This window comes from Pleurodeles waltl, chromosome 5, assembly GCF_031143425.1.
Source record: "Pleurodeles waltl isolate 20211129_DDA chromosome 5, aPleWal1.hap1.20221129, whole genome shotgun sequence".
NCBI classification, from domain to species: domain Eukaryota; kingdom Metazoa; phylum Chordata; class Amphibia; order Caudata; family Salamandridae; genus Pleurodeles; species Pleurodeles waltl.
The window spans coordinates 780,109,775-780,130,581 of record NC_090444.1 but is presented as its reverse complement, the minus strand read 5'-3'; the positions used below and the strand labels follow the sequence as shown (position 1 = coordinate 780,130,581).

Below are 20,807 nucleotides of genomic sequence, written 5' to 3'. Positions count from 1 at the left end.
GAAACAGAGATGAAAACTGCACTGTTTGACAGTTGGACAGGTTTTACAGCAGGGTGTTTGCTGTAGGGCCATGACCCAGCAAACAGCTATGTCCTGAGGGTGGGCACCCTGGGACATAGCCGGAGCCGTCCCGGGGGGGTGGCGGTCCCCTGGACCATCTGTGGCTCCTCGAGGGCTGCTGCTCGGCCCCCTTCCAATGTGAAGATAGCCCCGGGATGGCTGCCAACACTTCCTTGTTTGAAGGAACCTAATGAGGTAGCACTTACTAACTAACCAGTAGAAAGTGTTCTAGTTGGATAGACATTTTGTGCAAAACTGTGGACTCTTGTTGGATAAGCAAGCAGTTGAGCCACCGTTCTGGCCATGATGCCTATTTCACAGAAGTTAAACCACAACAGGAAGCACTTACAAATATAAATGTAGCAGGTGCCCCAGTTGAAGCTTTACTTCTGGAAAGGACAAATGATCCTAACTCCTGTGCTTGTCAAAGACAAAGCAAGTCTGTTTACTCCGTGATTCCATATTGAAAAACAATTTGAAATTCTTTTTGGAGGTGAATGCATCTTTCATCTATTGGAGCGCAATCAGACACTCTCACACCCACTCTCAAACCCAGACAGACACCCTCTCACATCTATTCTCACTCCCAGAGAGACAGACCGTGAGGCCAACTTCCACTGTGCAAGGCCAAAGTGCAGAGTGGGACTGGGTGGTTAAGGGTGTTGGCCAGGGGGACAGGGCACAGGCCAGGCCTGGTTTCCAACCCACACTGCACGCAGCCAAAGGCAGTGGTTAGATTAATTAATAGCAAAGAAAATGACTTCACTATAAAAGAAAAGAAATTCACTGAAAAAATCAAAGATTATATGAATGTTATAGTTAAGAAATCAAAATGAAAAAAAAATACATCCAAATTCACTTAAGAAATAACCAAAGGTTACCAGGAGGTTATAGTTAGGTTCTGAATTTACTCACACAAAATCAGAGAAATTCAGTTATTTCAAGTAACTATAACTTGTGCCCTCGCCGTGCACTGCTAATTACCCCAGATATTACAACACTCATGACAACTTTTATAGCGTCAATAAAAATATCAATGAAACATTAGAAGTCAAATTATTGAAGAAAAAAATGTGCATGGCGGGGGGCGAGATTTAGGGCCAGATGTAGCAAGTTCCGAATTTGCGATTCGGAAATTGCGAGTGGGTGCGACTCGCAATTTCCGAATCGCAAATTCGGATGCAGAACGGTGTCTCAGACACCGTCTGCGAATCGCTATGGGGTCGCAAAGACCCACCTCTTTAATATTAAGGAGATGGGTTGCATTTTGCGACCCCATAGCGAGTCCCTGCACTCACAGGGATGGTGGCCTGCTGAAGACAGCATACCTCCATGTCTGTGACAGCTTTTTAAATAAAGCAGGTTTTTTTGTATTGCAGCCCGTTTTCCTTAAAGGAAAACGAGTTGCAATAAAAAAAAAAAATAACGAAACCATTTGGTTTCTTGGTTTCATTTTTTCAGAGTAGGCAGTGGTCCATTGGACCACTGCTTGCTCTGAAAATACTTTTTTGGCAACATTCACAAAGGGGAAGGGGTCCCATGGGGACCCCTTCACTTTTGCAAATGGGTTACCACCAGTGTGACACTGGTGGTAACTGCGAATTGCTTTGCGACCGCGTTCGCGGTCACAAAGCAATTTAGCATTGCGATGCTAGTCGCAAATAGGAAGGGGACACCCCTTCCTATTTGCGAGTCGGCAAAATGTGAATGAGCACCATGCAAACTGCTTCCTACATCTGGCCCATAGTTACTTGAAATGATTTTGTATGAGTAAATTCAGAACATAACTATAACGTCCTTGTAGCCTTTGTTTTATACATTTTAGTCTTTGTCTCTTTAAGTTACCAAACATCTTAGCAAAGTATATATTTGTCCTCAATCATAGTCTGCCTTATCTCATCTAACTTTTTGAGACTTCTTGGTCTTCTAATTTCTTCACTCTCCCTTTCATGCCATCCATACATATTTTGACAAATTCCCTTTATTTAAATTTCATCCAGTATGAATTTTGTATCCAATTCTACATTCTTGACTACAATTTCCGATCTCCGTTTTGAGGCTTCATTGTTACTTCTAGTCCATTCTCTAAGCATGTCTGGGTTGGGATTCTCGTAGCATGGTGGAATCAATATCCTTAATCCACGCAGGGCATGCCCCAATTTCAAATAATATTCTAAAGATCTAGGCCTTCATTTTGAATCTGGCGGTCAATGGACCACCAGACTCACGGTAGCGGGTTGACAGCTGTGGTAGTGGCGGGCCACCCGCCCGCCCTATTATGACCGTGGCGAAAATACCATGGTGGCAGCCCGGCGGTGGCGGCGTTTCAAATCCGACAGGGCAGTGCTGCAAGCAGAGCTTTCCTGGGGATTATGAGTCCCATGCCGCCATGAAAAGACTGGCGAAACACTGTTTCCGCCCGCCGGCCCAGCAGGAACATTATTATAGGGCCGGCGGGGGCTTCGCTGCGCTGACGGTCTTCCGTCGACCGTCAGCACTGTTGTCAGCAGGGTATCCCGCTGTCATCAAAATGAGGGCCTTAGTCTCCCTGTATTTAGACATTTCACTTTGTGATACCTTCTCTTACTAAATTTTATAATGAAATCCCTGCTCCTATAATGTGATTTCTGACTTGAACTGCTATTTGTTACTTCCTCTGTTGTGACTTCTTTAAACACCTTAAGCTCTGCATGTCATAGAGTGCTATGAAGAGTTTCATAGAATGGAGCTCTTAAGAGTGGAGGAGAGTGTCAAACAATAGAACGGTGCAGAGTGGTGTGACCGACACTGTAGTGCCGTAGAATGGATTACCGTAAAGTAGAGTAGCATTCACTGGAATACGGTACAATGGAATACTGTACAGTGGAGTGTAGGTGACTGAAGCAGCATAAAGTGGATTAGAAGAGAGTGGAGTGGTGTCCAGTGGAGTGGTGTGGAGTTGAATAAGGGTACAGTGGATTAGCATAGAGTGGGGAGGCATACATTGAAGTAGCATAGCATAGAGTTGAGGAAACTGTTCTAAACTGGAGTGGCATCTCATGCAGTAGAGTGGAGTGCTTTGTGGTACAGTGATGTAAACAGTTGTAGAGTAGAGGCCAGAGTGGCACAGTTTTGTAGAGGTTTGTAGAGTGAAGTTATATAGAGTGGATTACACTGGAGTGGTGTACAGTGGAGTAGAATAGAGGGTAATAGCGTATAGAGTAGAAGCACACAGTAGAGTGACATAAAGTGTAATAGCTTATAGTAGTATACAGCTGAGTGGCGTACAGTGAAGTGGTTTAGACTGGAGTGGTGTGTTGTGTGGTGTGGTAGAGTGTTACAGCATACAGTGGAGTGGGCTACAGTGGAATACCATAGAGTAGAGGGGAAAAGATTACTGTTGCGTGCAGTGTGATAGAGTAGAATGGAGTGGCGCACAGTGAATTAGCATAGAAGGAGTAGCGAGGACTGGCATAGATTACAATAGCACAGAGTGGAATACTCTAAAGCAGAATAGCATAGAGTGGAGCGGTTTGCAGTGAAATGGTGTGGACTGGAGTTGTGTACAGTGGAGTGGGGTAGATTGAAGTAGTATATAGTGGAGTGGCATAGAGTGGAGTGATGTAGAGTGGTGTAGCACCTAGTGGACTAGCAGAGAATGGAGTAGCATAGAGTGGAGTGATGTACACTGGAGTGGCATAGAGTGGAGAAGCGTATAGTGAAGTAGCATACAGTAGAGTAGCAGAGAGTGGAGTGGTGTACAGTAGAGTGGTGTAGACAGGAAAAGCATATAGTGGAGTAGCATACACAGCAGTGACGTACAGTGAAGTGGTGTAGAAATGAGCGGCATACACTGGAATGGGGTAGAGTGTAAAAGCCTACAGTGAAGTGGCAGTGGAGTGGCATCCAATAGAATAGTATAGAATGGAGTGTGGTAGCGTGGAGTGGCATACACTGGAGTGGGGTAGAGTGTAGTAGCATACAGTGGAGTGGCGTACAGTGGAGTGATGTCCAATGGAATAGCATAGAAGGGAGTGAGGTAGAGAGGAGTGGCATAAACATAAGCGGCATAGAGTGGAGTAGCATACAGTGAAGTGGCATAAGTGGAATAACATACAATGGAGTGGCATGAAGTGAAATTGGGTAGAGTGTGTTAGAAATGGGGTTTTTGCTTGGCAGTCAGGTTGCCCTCTGTCCAAGCAAGAACCCTCACTCTAGTCAGGGTAAGTCACACACAATCCGAAATCAGCCTGTGCTCACCCTCCGGTAGCTTGGCACGAGCAGTCAGGCTTAACTTAGAAGGCAATGTGTAAAGCATTTGTGCAATAAATCATACAACACCATAGCATAACACCACAAAAATACACCACACAGTATTTAGAAAAATATATTATATTTATCTGGGTATCTTCAGGTCAAAACGATCAAAGTTGCAATACGAATTTGTAAAGATATCACTGAAAAGTGATAGAAAGTGTCTTAAGTCTTTAGAAAGTAAACAAAGTCTCTTTCAAACACAAAGTACCTGGTTTCTGGTGGAAAATCTCCTCAGAGGGCCACAGGAGAAGAGGTGCGTGGAAAACTGGTGTGTGCGTCGATTTCTCCTCAGCACACACGGACTTGCGCCGTTATTTTCCACGCGGGGAGTCGGGCGTCGTCTTCCGGCACGCGGACAGTCTCTTACTGTGGTTTGCGGGGAGTACCAGATGTCCCGGGTCTGTGCGTGGATTTTCCTGCTTGTTTTCCAGCTGCGCGTCGTTCTGCGGGGCTGCGCGTCGAAGTTTCGATCTCACGGCAGGCGTCGCGTCGATTTCTCCGGTGGAGTCGGGCGGCATTGTCCTTGCGAGGCCGTGCGTCAAAGTTTTGATCTCACGGCAGGCGTTGCGTCGATTTCTCCTGGAAAGTCGGGCGGCGTTGTCCTTGCGGGGCCGTGCGTCAAAGTTTCGATCTCACAGCAGGCGTTGCGTCGATTTCTCCTGCGGAGTCGGGCGGCGTTGTCCTTGCGAGGCCGTGCGTCAAAGTTTTGATCTCATGGCAGGCGTCGCGTCGATTTCTCCCGGGAAGTCGGGCGGCGTTGTCCTTGCGAGGCCGTGCGTCAAAGTATCGGTCGTCCCGAAGACGTTGCGTTGATCAGCGTCGGTGTGCGGCGTTTTTCTTGCCGCGGAACAAGCTGTGCGTCGAAAAGTTTGGCGCACGGAGCGTCCAAGAGGAAGAGAGAAGTCTTTTTGGTCCTGAGACTTCAGGGAACAGGAGGCAAGCTCTATCCAAGCTTTGGAGAGCACTTTTACAGCCAGACAAGAGTTCAGCAAAGCAGCAGGCCAACAGCAAGGCAGCAGTCCTTTGTAGAAAAGCAGACAGGTGAGTCCTTTGAGCAGCCAGGCAGTTCTTCTTGGCAGGATGTAGTTTCTGGTTCAGGTTTCTTCTCCAGCAAGTGTCTGATGAGGTAGGGCAGAGGCCCTGTTTTATACTAAGTTGTGCCTTTGAAGTGGGGGTGACTTCAAAGAGTGTCTAAGAAATGCACCAAGCCCCCTTTCAGTTCAATCCTGTCTGCCAGAGTCCCAGTAGGGGGTGTGGCAGTCCTTTGTGTGAGGGCAGGCCCTCCACCCTCCCAGCCCAGGAAGACCCATTCAAAATGCAGATGTATGCAAGTGAGGCTGAGTACCCTGTGTTTGGGGTGTGTCTGAGTGAATGGACAAGGAGTTGTCAACTAAACCTAGCCAGACGTGGATTGAAGGGCACAACAAGATTTTAGTTCAAAGAAATGCTCACTTTCTAAAAGTGGCATTTCTAGAATAGTAATATTAAATCCGACTTCACCAGTCAGCAGGATTTTATATTACCATTCTGGCCATACTAAATATGACCTTCCTGCTCCTTTCAGATCAGCAGCTGCCACTTCAACAATGTATGAGAGCAGCCCCAATGTTAGCCTATGAAGGGAGCAGGCCTCACAGTAGTGTAAAAACGAATTTAGGAGTTTTACACTACCAGGACATATAACCGCACAAGTACATGTCCTGCCTTTTACCCACACAGCACCCTGCTCTAGGGGTTACCTAGGGCACACATTAGGTGTGACTTATGTATAGAAAAAGGGGAGTTCTAGGCTTGGCAAGTACCTTTAAATGCCAAGTCGAAGTGGCAGTGAAACTGCACACACAGGCCTTGCAATGGCAGGCCTGAGACAAGGTTAAGGGGCTACTGAGGTGGGTGGCACAACCAGTGCTGCAGGCCCACTAGTAGCATTTAATCTACCTGCCCTAGGCACATGTAGTGCACTCTACCAGGGACTTACAAGTAAATTAAATAGTCAATCATGGATAAACCAATCAGTAGTACAATTTACACAGAGAGCATATGCACTTTAGCACTGGTTAGCAGTGGTAAAGTGCCCAGAGGTCAAAAGCCAACAACAACAGGTCAGAAAAAATAGGAGGAAGGAGGCAAAAAGTTTGGGGATGTCCCTGTCAAAAAGCCAGGTCCAACAGAGTGGAATAGCATATACTGGAGTAATACATTGTGGAGTGAAATACAGTAGAGTGGAGTACACTGCATACAGTGTGATAGTGTAGAGTGTGCTGGCACAGGGAGTTAGGTACAATGTAGTTGGAGTGGCGTGGAGTGGATTGTTGTACAGGGGAGTGGCACAGAGTGTTATAGTGTATAGTGAAGAAGTGCGCAGTGGAGTGGTGTACAATGGAGTGATGTAGACTGGAGTGGTGTACAGTGGCCTGGGTGGAGTATATTAGCATACAGTGGAGTGTCGTGCATTGGAGAGGGGTCCAATCAAATAGCAGAGAATCAAGTGGAGGAGATTGGAGTTCTATAAACTGGAGTGGAGTAACGAAGAGTAACATACAGTGGAGTGGCATACAGTGGAATAATGTACGATAGAGTGTTGTTGAGTGGAACAGAACACAGTGATATACATTAGAGTAGAGTGGTGTAGGTAGAATTGTATAGAGTAAAATAGCGTATAGTGGAGTAGAATCCAGTAGAGTGGCATACAGTGGGGTGATGTAGACGGGAATGGCCTACAGTGGCATTGCACACACCGTGTCCACACGTAGAGTGTAGGGCATAGAGTGGAGTCTCATACAATTGAGCAGCAAAGAGTGGATTAGCATAGAGTGGAATAGCATACAGTGGAGTGGCTCCATACGTGTGGCATATCAGTGTCTGTGAAATTTAGCAGCAATGTAGATTGTACGGTGCAGAGTAATGCAAAACAATGAATTGTGCTACCTTCCATTTCTCCAGATTTACCAATCAACTCAGGTTCATGCATGACGGCCTTGCGTTTCTTTGTAAATTTGATTTATGCATTGCAGTGCTCATGTAACACCATGATTGATGCAAGGGTACCAAAATCCAGCTAGTCGTTAGTTACAATTCGGGCCATGGTATACCATGATATATTATTTGTATACAGTGGTACATGGCAATGACAAGACAGTATATAATGGGGTAATGGCTGTTTTTAGAGAATGAAAAGAGAGCCATATTGGTTTTACTACACTGTTGCTGTGTTCAGTGTTAGGGCCTTAGATATAGCTAAGTAGTAGGTCCATCCCTATTACCACTTTAAGTGATAATAGGTAGGGAAATGTATTTAGATTTTTTACATAGTTTTAAATATGTTTAATGCCATGTACAATGGCAATTTCACGAAATATCGTGAAATTCTGTAAAACTACTGCGTTGACATATACCACTACATTTAAATGCCTTATAACTATAACTTGAAATGACTTACCCTACTTAACTGTAGTACCAAAAAAGCATAATCTCTGCACCATAATGTATAACCTTGCTAAATTTCATGTAAATCCATTCTGCCATTTTCAAGCTACATTAAATACCATAGTCTATGGAAAAACACATTTTGTAACCTCCTTTTTAGTTTGCACTCCCTTAAGGATTCACCACAAAATTGTACATCATCTCAAAATGTAGAAAATGCTACGGGTCTGGAACATTTTGTGGATATTTGAAAATGGGTGGAAAGTCATTATGGAGCTAATATGGATGGGAGCTAGTCCTAGTTCTGAAGGCTACAAGGATTTGTTCCGTGGTAATTTGTTGTTCCTGAAGATCAGCACTTCCATTTTTTCTGTGTTGAGTTTTAGGCAGTTGTCTTCTTCCAGATGCCAATGCACATCATGCACCTGTGGAAGTTGGCGTTTGTGGAAGGGGGTCTTCAGATAATGAGAGGATGAGCTAAATGTCATCTGCATATGATATAAAGTTCATTCAGTGGGTTCTGACGATGTTGGCCAATGGGGTCATGTCGATGTTGGACAGTGTGGGGCTGTTAGAAATGGGATTTTTGGTTGGCAGTCAGGTTACCCTCTGTCCAAGCAAGAACCCTCACTCTAGTCAGGGTAAGTCACACACAATCCAAAATTATCCTGTGCCCACCCTCTGGTAGCTTGGCACGAGCAGTCAGGCTTAACTCAGAAGGCAATGTGCAAAGTATTTGTGCAATAAATCATACAATAACATAATACAGCACCACAAAAATACACCACACAGTGTTTAGAAAAATATATTATATTTATCTGGATAATTGCAGGTCAAAACGAATAAAGATGCGATGTGAAATTGTAGAGATATCACTGAAAAGTGATATAAAGTGTCTTAAGTCTTTAAAAAGCAAACTAAGGCGGTCATTCCAACCGCGGCGGGCACCGCCGAATGACCGCAGCGCGGTCAAAAGACCGCGGCGGCCATTCTGGCTTTCCCGCTGGGCCGGCGGGCGACCGCCAAAAGGCCGCCCGTCGGCCCAGCGGGAAAGACCCAGCAACGATGAAGCCGGCTCCGAATGGAGCCGGCGGAGTTGCTGGGGTGCGACGTGTGCAGTGGCACCCGTCGCGATTTTCAGTGTCTGCAAAGCAGACACTGAAAATCATTATGGGGCCCTGTTAGGGGGCCCCTGCACTGCCCATGCCAGTGGCATGGGCAGTGCAGGGGCCCCCAGGGGCCCCACGACACCCGTTCCCGCCATCCTGTTCCTGGCGGTAAAAACCGCCAGGTACGGGATGGCGGGAAGGGGGTCGGAATCCCCATGGCAGCGCTGCAAGCAGCGCCGCCATGGAGGATTCCCTGGGCCAGGGGAAAACCGGCGGGAAACCGCCGGTTCCCCTTTTCTGACCGCGGCTTTACCGCCGTGGTCAGAATGGCCCAGGAAGCACCGCCAGCCTGTTGGCGGTGCTTCCGCGGTCGTTGGCAGGGTCAGAATGACCCCCATAGTCTCTTTCAAGCACAAAGTACCTGGTTTAAAATGGAAAATCTCCGCAAAGGGCCGCAGAAGAAGAGATACGTGGAAAAATGGTGTGTGCGTAGATTTCTCCCCTGCACACACAGGCTTGCGTCGTTATTTTTCACGCGGGGAAGTCGGGTGTCGTTTTCCGGCGCGCGGACAGTCTCTTTCTGTGGTTCGCGGGATTACCAGATGTCCCGGGGTCTATGCGTGGAATCCTAGGCTTGTTTTCCGGCTGCGCGTTGTTCCGGTGGGCTGTGCGTGGAATCTTCTCCCTCACGGCAGGCGTTGCATCGATTTCCTTTCTGGAGTCGGGCGGCGTTTGTCCAGGCGAGATCTTGCGTCGAAGTTCCGGTCGCACCGCAGGCGTCACGTCGAGCGGCGTCTTTCCGGATCGGCATGCAGTGAATTTTTCACCGCGGAGCAAGCTGTGCGTCGAATTTTTCGTTGCACAAGGCGTCCAAATGAAAAAGAGAAGTCTTTTTGGTCCTGAGACTTCAGGGAACAGGAGGCAAGCTCTATCAAAGCTCTTGGAGAGCACTTCAGCAGCAAGGCAAGAGTTCAGCAGGGCATCAGGGCAACAGCAAGGCAGCAGTCCTTTGTAGAAAGCAGTCAGGTGAGTCCTTTAGGCAGCCAGGCAGTTTGTCTTGGCAGGATGCAGGTTATGGTTCAGGTTTCTTCTCCAGCAAGTGTGTGATGAGGTAGGGCAGAGGCCCTGTTTTATACCCAAATGTGCCTTTGAAGTGGGGGAGACTTCAAAGAGTGGCTAAGAAGTGCACCAGGTCCCCTTTCAGTTCAATCCTGTCTGCCAGGGTCCCAGTAGGGGGTGTGGCAGTCCTTTGTGTGAGAGCAGGCCCTCCACCCTCCCAGCCCAGGAAGACCCATTAAAAATGCAGATGTATGCAAGTAAGGCTGAGTACCCTGTGTTTGGGGTGTGTCTAAGTGAATGCACAAGGAGCTGTCAACTAAGCCCAGCCAGATGTGGATTGTAAGGCACAGAAAGATTTAAGTGCAAAGAGATGCTCACTTTCTAAAAGTGGCATTTCTAGAATAGTAATATTAAATCCAACTTCACCAGTCAGCAGGATTTGGTATTACCATTCTGGCCATACTAAATATGACCTTCCTACTCCTTTCAGATCAGCAGCTACCACTTCAATACTGTATGAGGGCAGCCCCAATGTTAGCCTATGAAGGGAGCAGGCCTCACAGTAGTGCAAAAACGAATTTAGGAGTTTTACACTACCAGGACATGTAAACTACACAGGTACATGTCCTGCCTTTCACCCACACAGCATCCTGCTCTAGGGGTTACCTAGGGCACACATTAGAGGTGACTTATATGTGGAGAAAGGGGAGGTTTAGGCTTGGCAAGTACTTTTAAATGCCAAGTCGAGGTGGCAGTGGAACTGCACACACAGGCCTTGCATTGGCAGGCCTGAGACAAGGTAAAGGGGCTACTTAAGTGGGTGGCACAACCGGTGCTGTGGGCCCAATAGTAACATTTAATCTACAGGCCCTAGGCACATATAGTGCACATTACTAGGGACTTATAAGTAAATTAAATAGTCCAATCAGGTATTATGATCCAAGGTTACCATGTTTAAAGGGAGAGAGCATATGCACTTTAGCACTGGTTAGCAGTGGTAAAGTGCGCAGAGTCTAAAAGCCAGCAAAAACAGTGTCCATAAAGTGGAGGGAGGCAGGCAAAAAGTTAGGGTGACCACCCTAAGGCTGTCAGGTCTAACAGGGGCTAAGGGACAAACCTTGTGGGACCCCACAGATAACGTTCTTGAGTTCCAAGGTGAAAGGTGGTAGGCAGATTCCCTAGACTCATAAGGTGAGAAAAGAGGGGATCCACTTGAGGGTGTCTCCTTGGATTCTGATATGATGAAGCCTCTTGATAAGGGGGTCATGAGAAACTGTGAAGAATGCTGCTGAGAGGTCAAAGAGGTTCAGGGCCACCATTTCTTCCCAATCGAGGAGGGTTCTAATGTTGTCAGTGGCAGTGATCAGGGCAGTTCCCGATTGGGAGGTATTCCGTGAGTTGGCAGTTGATGGCTTTCTCGAGGACTTTGGCAGGAAAAAGGGAGTGAGATGGGATGGTAGTTTTTGAGTTCACTGGCATCTGCAGAAGGTTTCATGAGAAGGAGTTTGACTTCTGCATGTTTCTTTTTTTCGGTAAAAGAGGCAGTGGTTATGGATGAATTGAAGACAGCAGTGAGATTGGTGCTGATCATTTTGCTCCTGAGGTTACAGATACTAGGGTCCGTGGGTGCCCCTGAGTGGAAAGAGTTCATGATGGCTGCGGTATGTAGTATGGTGAACAGGTGGTTGGAGATCGCATCAGGATTAGTATCTGTGGGAGTGTGGAAGCTGAGGGTGTCAGCAGCGGTGGGTTGGGTTTCAAGTTATTTTAGAAGGTGGAAATCTTGTTGTGGAAGAATTATGCGAGGGAGTCACAGAGTTCCTGAGAAGGCGGATGATGCTTTCGGTAGCTGAGGGATTGGAGTACTCTCTGACAGTGTTGAAGAGTTTTTTTTTTTGCTGTGGTTAGAGCTGGTTTGAAGTGGGAGGTTAGGGTGCTTTATTTTTGTCTCTAGTTGGTGGTATGGGTTAAGGGATGACTTGAAGGTAGCTCTGTTTGTGGGCTCCCTACTGTTGAGCCATTTCCTTTCTATTTGCTTGCTATTTCTTTCTGTGATTCTCAGCTCCGTGGTCATAATAGTTATTGTTCCAAAAATTTAGATTATTATTTTTTTCCTAGTCACCAATTATCATGTCCTCCAAAATAGTAGTTTGTGTGGCTCACTGCTAGGGCCATTTCTCATTGTGTTGCACAGGGGTGCTTAAGAAAGGTGTTTTTTTGTTTGGCTTGTTGGGCCACTTGTATTTTGTGAGCCAAATTGCAACACCCTCACCATGGACTGCTAATTAGCCCAGATATCACAACATTCATGACATTTATTAAAACACCATTAATAGTGTTACTGTAACATTCGTAGTAAAGGAATTGATGAGATAACTCTGCATGGCGAGGGAGTGAGTTATAGTATAGTTACCTTAGGGCATTGAGTTATAGTTACTTGAAATAACTCCAACCATAACTGCTGAATTTCTATGGTTTCTTACGAGTAAATTCAGAACCTAACTATAGTATCCCTGTAACATTAGTTTTTTTCAATGAATATGCCTAATACCTGATACCTGTAAAACCTTTACAATAAATATACCTTTACCTTTCATTACTTTACAACAAAATTCATTGTAATGACATGCGTGGTAACTGGGGTCCGTGGGACTGGGGTCCGTGGGTGCTCCTGAGTGGACAGAGTTCAAGATGGTTGTGGTATGTTGTGTGGTGAGCAGGTGGTTGGAGATCGCATCAGGATTAGTATCTGTGGGAGTGTGGAAGCTGAGGGTGTAAGCAGCGGTGGGTTTGGGTTCAAGATATTTTAGAAGCTGGAAATCTTGTTGTGGAAAACTTGTACCAGGGAGTCACAGAGTTCCTGAGAAGAGGGGATGATGCTTTCGGTGGCTGAGAGATTGGAGTACTCTCTGATAGCCATAACTGTTGAATTTCTATGGTTTTGTACGAGTAAATTCAGAACCCGCCTATCCCTGTAACATTTGATTTTTTTGGTGAATATGCCTAATACCTGATACCTGTAAAACCTACACAATAAATATACCTTTACCTTTCATTACTTTACAACAAAATTCATTGTAATGGCATGCGTGGTAAAGGCATAGCCATTGCAAAGGTATGCGTGGTAATGGCATGATGACTTGAGGTGTGCCACACCCGGGGGAGCTGCCTGGCATCCCTGCAGCACCGGGGACCACCACTTCCCCAGGGCTTTAAATAAATCAAACATGGGTAGTGCCTGGCCTCCCCAAAGAACCGGGGACGGACACCTCCCCAGGGCCAATTTAAAAGGATTCAGGGAGTCGTTGTGGTCCCCCAGACCCCAGGGACCACCACCTCTACTAAGATGGGAGGGGGACCCACAGCCCCCCTCAAGGAACCACTGATGGCCCTGGGAACCACCACCCCTCAGGGCTGGCTCCTGCTCCTGGAAACACTGGGCCAAGACAAAGTCAAAAGTTCAGGGTGAGCACGATAGAGCGCATGTCGGGCACAGGATCAAGTTAGGCCCGCTGAGTATTGTACTTTATGTCTTTGGTGCGTGGTCTGTGCAAGGTTGCTTTGAAAGGCTTTGCATCATCCAAAGTTGGTTCAGAGGAGCTGCAAGGTCCTGTGTTGCTTCGCACTGCATCAGTTTAATTGAAACTGTCTGTCGAGGCTTTTCAGGGCTTCTCATCAACTTGCATTGCTTCGGTTAAAGCTGTGCCACAAGGCTTTGCAATGTTTCGCGTCAAGTTGCATCAGTTCTGTTAAAGCTGGCAGCTAAGCGATGAGCGTTTGCAAGGATGTGCGTCATCTCACATTGGTTTGCGTTGGTTCCTTTGAGGCAGGTAGCTGGTTCTTGGTTCCTTTGGGGAGATATGTGTCCTCTAGCACTCGCCAAATGTTCAGGGGCTCTGGGTTGCCCCTTGGTGGCTGAACTCAATCTCCCACAATGCACTTTTGCATTCCAGAATGAACCCAGTGACAACTGGTCAGCTGGGGTGTCCTTTCTTTGGCTTTTCAGGTTATTTCTTCAGCTGTTTTGCACCTGTTGCTGGTCAGCTTTGTGAAGCATTGTGAGCGCAGCAGGTGCAGTCTTTTGAAGTGCATTTCTTTCTTTGGTGTGGGACAGGAGAACAGCAGGGCAGTCCTTCTTCTTTTCCAGCCAGTGATCTGTGTAGCTCCTGCAGCTCTTCTATATTTATGTTCATTCTGGACTGGCAGTACAGATGCATCCTAACCAATAAGAGTAAAGCTACCTCCCTCTGCTATTATCACTTCCTGTGAAGTGTGGCATATTTCTTGCCCAGAAAGCAACATTCTCTCAAAATCAAAATGGAGAAAATCTCTCCTTACTGTGTGTATCTGTGCAACCTAAACCAAACAGTGTGGCTAATAATTGACTACACTCCCCTTTCAGCCCCTCTCCTAATCTAATCATGGTGTCTCCCATCTGGCCAGAGATCAAGGAAGTGGGGGTGTTCTGGGTCCCGTGGCATCTGTTTTCTGCAGAGGCTCCTGCTTTTGAAGTCCTGCTTATCTACTCAGCTCTCTTCCTCACCCTGACTTCTCCAGGAAGGAGATCGCCTCCCACCCAATGACTGCACTGTTGGAGCCCCAGGCCTTTTCCCACCTACTCAGAAAGCAGCTTAGCTCAGGCTTTCAAAGGCTGACCAATCAGAAGAGGCTGCTACGGGGCTGCTTTAGGTAACTTCAAAATAGTGAGTTAAAAAAACGAATTTCCTGTAATAGTTATAATAAATCTGACCTTGGCAGATTGTTCCTTTTAAGATAACCATTAATTTCATACTTTGAATGATATGTCTAGCTAGTTACAACTTTGGGCTCTTTTTCTTTACCAGGGCATATAAAACATCTTGTATATTGCCCCTGTTTTTTTATAACTATTTATTCTGCCATTGGGGCACATAGGGCAGACCTCCTCTTTGTCTTATAAGTGATAGAAAGGTATCTCTGGTCTTAGGAAGTGCTTTTAATTCTAAAGATGAATTTGGACACAAAGAACAGCCTGCAAGGCATTCCTGGCTTTAAAATGACATCAAACACCACAGCAGTGCATACATGAATGCCTTAAGTCCACAGGGGTCTCTTAACGTACATGTCCTACCATAAATTAGGGTCCCACAGGTAGGTGGTCTTTGCCAATTAGAAATATGTCAATTAACATATACCTTTTAGCTGATAGAGCACTAGCCCTGGGTCTTGTTGACAGAGCCCAGGATAGTTTCATAGTCAGTAACCACCAGCATCAGTCAAAATATGGGGATGATCAGGGCAAAAAGGATGGCTTTCCTACAGTCACAAAATCATTAAACCAAAGAGCCAAGTAACAGAGTGACTCCCTCACTCCCTACGCACACACTTCCCATAGCTCACAGGATTGTCTGTTTCTGCAGTTCGCCTGTCTTGTGAATATGCAGATTTGTAAGGAAGCACTTGCTTAAAATATTAACTAAGCCCTTTATACAAGTTGGTAGTGGGAATTTGAGAAGCTGTTAATGAAACTTTTTTTTTTTTCAAAATTCCCCAAAAATACACAAAAAAAATTGTACTTTCTTTAAATGAATATTCTCCTAAAGATTCTGCATCCGTTTATGTTTATGGAGTTTAATAGAAGTTTAAAACACTCCATTCAAAGTTTAATTCCATTCATTCGTCCATATGCAATAAGTGTCAATAGGACTTTTTTTTTTGTTACCCTTAGAACCAAAAGGAAATTGCAAATTCTCTAAACCTTTCAACTTAATTCCTCTAATAAAAGTAAATGTAATTGTTACACTCAGTCTTCCTGGATTCTGCTTCAGAGGTTTAAGGAAGCAAACTAAATAGGAGTTAGACTCTGCAGATACTCAAGTTAGTTCTTAAATAAAGTACAGTAATCAGTGAAACTTGATGTTGTTCTTAAGTCGTGGGAAATACACATTTAATACAGCTCTTCAACTAATCTGTTGATTATACTCACCTTTTAATGGGCACATCCAGCTATCTGGCACTCTGATAAACATTGGTTCATTCAAAAATCATACAAAACAAGCTATAACGTGTCTGTGACTTGCATCAAGATGAGAAATACATTTCTATTTAAGTACCATATATAAAGTCATGCTCAATACATAAAAAGATATACGTAAGTTGTGTGCATTTTATATGATAATCTGAAAGCACAGGTATGAACTTGTGTATAATTTAACATCATGACATGAGACTGTACCCTACAATGTTCCTAGCTTTCTAACCTAAAGTTCACATTAAATTTCTACTGATTTCAGTAATTCAAAAGGAAATTCCAGAAAAAAAAGAGGAACCTGAGGCAAAGGAAAAAACAAAGGCAAGAGAAAAAACTGAAGAGAAATTTAAAAAGGAACTGAAACTAGAAACAAAGGAGAACAAAACAAAAATATCTATGAAAGAAAAAGGAACAAAGAAAAAAAATGAAATCAAAGAAAAGACAGATATTAAGGAAACACCAACGAAGAAGGTAATCACAGGAGTAAAGGAGAAACAAGAAAAGAAGGCAAAACCAGAAATCAAACAAAAAGCAGAAAAGAAAGAAATAGTTGAAAAGAAAGAAGTAAAAGAAAGGAAACCTAAACTTGAAAAAGAAGAGACACTCAAGAAAAAGGAAACATTACCCAAAAAAGAAAACGCACAAAAGAAAGAGAAAACACAAAAGAAAGAAATAACTGAAAAGAAGGAAAAAACTATAAGGAAGGAGAAAACTGAAAACAAAGAAATACATGAAAACAAAGAAAAGATAGAAAAGAGTGTTCCCCAAAAAGGTATGCTATATGTTATGTATATGTTTCTGTAAGTTAAAATTAATTGTCTTACTATTCAAGCTTTGTAATGATCAATGAAACAATATCAGTATTATCAAGGATACAGTAACTCCTGGTGTATATGAAAAGGATATTGCAAGTCACCAAGGAGTTTCATAACCATTTTGAAGAATGAGGCCGAAGGACGCATTTCTTTGTAAGCAAATGGAACTCCAATTACAATATCCTTAGCATGTACGCCAGGTGTAACTTTATCCCATATAATGCATGGTCACACCATCACCTTACACACAAATTAGTGAAAAACCTGCTGTATATCTCTTTCATATGAAAGAGCGAACATGTTTACAAACATGAAGAATAAAAATAAACATGTAGTGCAAAATACACACATCAGAACATGTTAGTTATTTGTTGCAAACAGACATTAGAAGTAGTTCAAATAAACTTGGTTTAAAAACAAAAAAAGCTGCAGTAGCCTTGGAATGTGTAGAAACATTCAGAAAGATCCTGCTTTACTCTACCAAAGGAGTTAAAACAAACATAAACATGGTCTCTCTGCTTGTCTTTGTAAGCTAAAAATAAAGCAGAAGAAAGAAAAACAAAGTTCTGTTCTTATTGATTTCAACATGCTCTGAGGCCTGACCTGCCTTTAACCTCAGCTGCTTGCCCTGGCAGCAGGCATCATCACATCAGTGCTCAACTGTAATAACTTATAATAGTCGAGTTCTGACTTCTTTTCTTTATAGTCGGTGACTGGGTACATCACTAGTTGCTGACTACAAAGAAATTAGATACTAGCTTTTATAGGGGGATTGCAGAATGCCTTGTATTATAAAACTATTATATCATATGGGAGCTGCAATCTCTATGCAAAATCCTACAGGTGACTTGTGACACCTACATTATTATCATGTGCAGTGATTTCAATAGATTATACTGCTGCACAACCTAGTGTTCACTGCTCCATCATAGAACAAATACATTGTCTTTGTATCACAATCTTCCTTACATGATGGGGTCAGATGGTCTAACCTTTTCACTAATTCTTTTTATAGCTTCATTTATGCATTTACATTGTAGCTGGTCCCCAGTTAACATCATTGAATGATCCACTGTAACCAGTACTCTTTGATCCAGAGGAGGCGCTTCATAACCTGAGGGCAAAATCTTTATTTCATCCCCATGCGGCCTCAGACGCTAATTGAACAATCATTTTAACCCTCAGTCAGCCTGAGACCCATATCACTCATTCCTCTATGCTAAGCACTGGCACATGGAGTCAAGGTTGTGAGTGTACACCCTTGAGTTAGCACATGCGAGGATCTGACTTGGTACACATGCAACTTTGCTTGAGTAAGGCTGGCCTGTCTTCCATGCCCCCACTTGGAAGAGGGCAATTCTAACCTAGCCATTCTGCTATGAACAAGAGATCAGGCTTATTTCCCTGATGTTACTTTTTGGCATTTTTTGATGTGTCTTTTCTGACAGTACAATGTTTAGGTACGTATCTGCACAAATATCTGCTGATGTTTGCTCCAAGTGCTATACATCATGGGGGTGATTCTGACCCCGGCAGTTCACTACCGCCGGGGCCGCGGTCAGATGCGGAAAACCGGCGGTCTCCCGCCGGTTTTCCGCTGCCCTTGTGAATCCTCCATGGCGGCGGAGCGCGCTCCGCCGCCATGGGGATTCTGACACCCCCTACCGCCATCCTGTTCCTGGCGGGTCTCCCGCCAGGAACAGGATGGCGGTGGGGGGTGCCGTGGGCCCCCGTAAGAGGGCCCCACTTTGTATTTCAGTGTCTGCTATGCAGACACTGTAATACGCGACGGGTGCCACTGCACCCGTCGCACCTTCCCACTCCGCCGGCTCAATTCTGAGCCGGCGTCCTCGTGGGAAGGATGATTTCCCCTGGGCTGGCGGGCGGCCTTTTGGCGGTCGCCCGCCAGCCCAGGGCAAATCCCAAAATACCCTCAGCGGTCTTTCGACCGCGGAGTGGTATTTTGGTGGGGGAAGTCTGGCGGGCGGCCTCCGCTGCCCGCCAGACTTAGAATGACCCCCTATGTGTTTACTTGAGTAGCAATGTTGTTTTCCTTACATATTCATGTTTGTGTTTAATATGAAATTTATTGTGATGTAATTAGCTATGCCAGTATAATACCAATGTAGCTAGTGACCCTTAGAAATCCATAGAAAATAGGTGTTAAAAAAGTTTTGTGTGTACTATTGTGTAGCCTATCTTGTTTAAAGCCTGCCCCTGAGATCCTAACGTAGAATAAACACCAGATAACATCAAACAATTTCTCAAAAATATTTAATTACCTGCATAATTGGAGTATGTGAACATGACTGCCCATTGACAGTGATCACACTTTAGTGAGAGGAAGTCCCTACTTATAGGGGAATACCTCTATTTTTTCAAATATCTGTAGATTTCAAACTGACTTGGATCTGCATATGAGGGTTATATACCACTACTCAAGCTGAGCCATTTACTAAATATGATGAAACTGGAAGCTTTGGTATTTATAAATGCAGTGGAAGGTAGCAGACGGGTTCTTTCTGCAGCTGGATAGCACAATCTACGACTCACATTGGTTCCTGTTTTTGAGATCAGAGAAATATCTATGAACTGGAGAAAGAAGACATAGGGCCTGATTTCGATCTCAGCAGACGTGTTAAAATGGTTTTTAGATTTTGGCGGATTGGATATCAATCACTGTTGTGATAGAGTAACCACTCTGCCGAGTTCTAAATTAGGCACATAGGGGGTTATTCCAACTTTGGAGGAAGTGGTAATCCGTCCCAAAAGTGACTGTAAAGTGACGGATATACCACCAGCCGTATTACGAGTCCATTATATCCTATGGACCTCGTAATACGGCTGGTGGTAAATCCGTCACATTTGGGACGGATTACCACCTCCTCCAAAGTTGGAATAACCCCCATAGTGTCTGTTCTTGATGCCAATCCTCTGCTACCTGAGATGCTGTGGATAGTGTAACACTGCAAGCCAGAGTTCTGTTTACTACTATGGACTCTTATTCGAAAATCGTGGGGTTCTCCAGAAACACCTGAAATCCTCCAATTAATGAAGGATAGCGAGCTGTTTAGAACTAGATTATGACAGCATAGCCGAGGATTCAGTAGGAGATTGAAAAGATGGCGAATACATACCAGATGATCTTAGGATATCTCCAGAGGTGTTGGGTATCAAGGCTGAGCCTGCCAAAAGGGGGTAAGAAACACCAGGTAGGAAAGTTGTCTGCAAGGGTGAGCTAACACTCAAGAGATCATCATGAAGGGAGGGAAGGCATAAAGGAGTTTATGTTGAGGCCACGACTGGAGGAAAGCATACGTGGGTAGAACCACCAGATCAAGTCTTCAGCTTAAAAAGGAGGGACGTTGGAAATTGAAACAGGAGGCAATCAAATTGATTGACATTGTGCCTCATATAGAAGAAATCTGACTGAATAATGAAGGGAGAAGATGCCAATCGCTGGAATCCTGAAGGTGCCTGGAACACCATTCCGCAAGTAGATTTAAGTTGCCTGGAAGAGATCCTCCCTTGATGGAAAGATTTCGGTGAAGGCAGAATTCCAAAAGACTTTTGGTTTGATCTGCCAATGCTTTGGATTTTGTACGGCCGAGATGGTTTATATACCTTACTGCCAACATGTTGTCCATTCCTAACAGAAATGTGCATCTTATCCTCTCCTTTGTGACGGTCTGGATGGCAAATGAACCTGCAAGCATCCGTAGACAATTGATGTGCAAGGGCAACTCCTGAGGTGACCATGTTCTGCCAGTCGAGAACTGATCACATCTTGCACCCCAAACTGTCCGACTTGCATCAGATTCTAATACAAGATCTGGGGTGACAATTAAAATTGTTCTACTGTTCTAGCCTTTGAAATGAGTCAGCTATCACTGGAGTTAGTCTTTGGATTCTTGATCTAAATTTACCAGATCTGAATAAGTCAGACCTTTGTGAAGATGGCGTATCTTCAATCTTTGTAACTCCCAATAATGAAGAAGGCCAAGGAAAATTGCCTGAATGGAAGATGCTAAA

The 20,807-nt window shown here is 44.7% G+C and overlaps 1 protein-coding gene across 43 annotated transcripts in view; it reads left to right on the top strand.

Annotated features, from left to right (window-relative positions):
• TRDN (triadin) overlaps positions 1-20,807 on the top strand; it is a 1,868,677-nt gene that overhangs the window by 512,631 nt on the left and 1,335,239 nt on the right. For all 43 annotated transcript variants that reach the window (XM_069234794.1, XM_069234791.1, XM_069234779.1 and 40 more), the window contains one exon: positions 16,223-16,732. In XM_069234794.1, the coding sequence (XP_069090895.1) occupies positions 16,223-16,732 (510 nt within the window). The remainder of the gene's footprint in view (positions 1-16,222; positions 16,733-20,807) is intronic.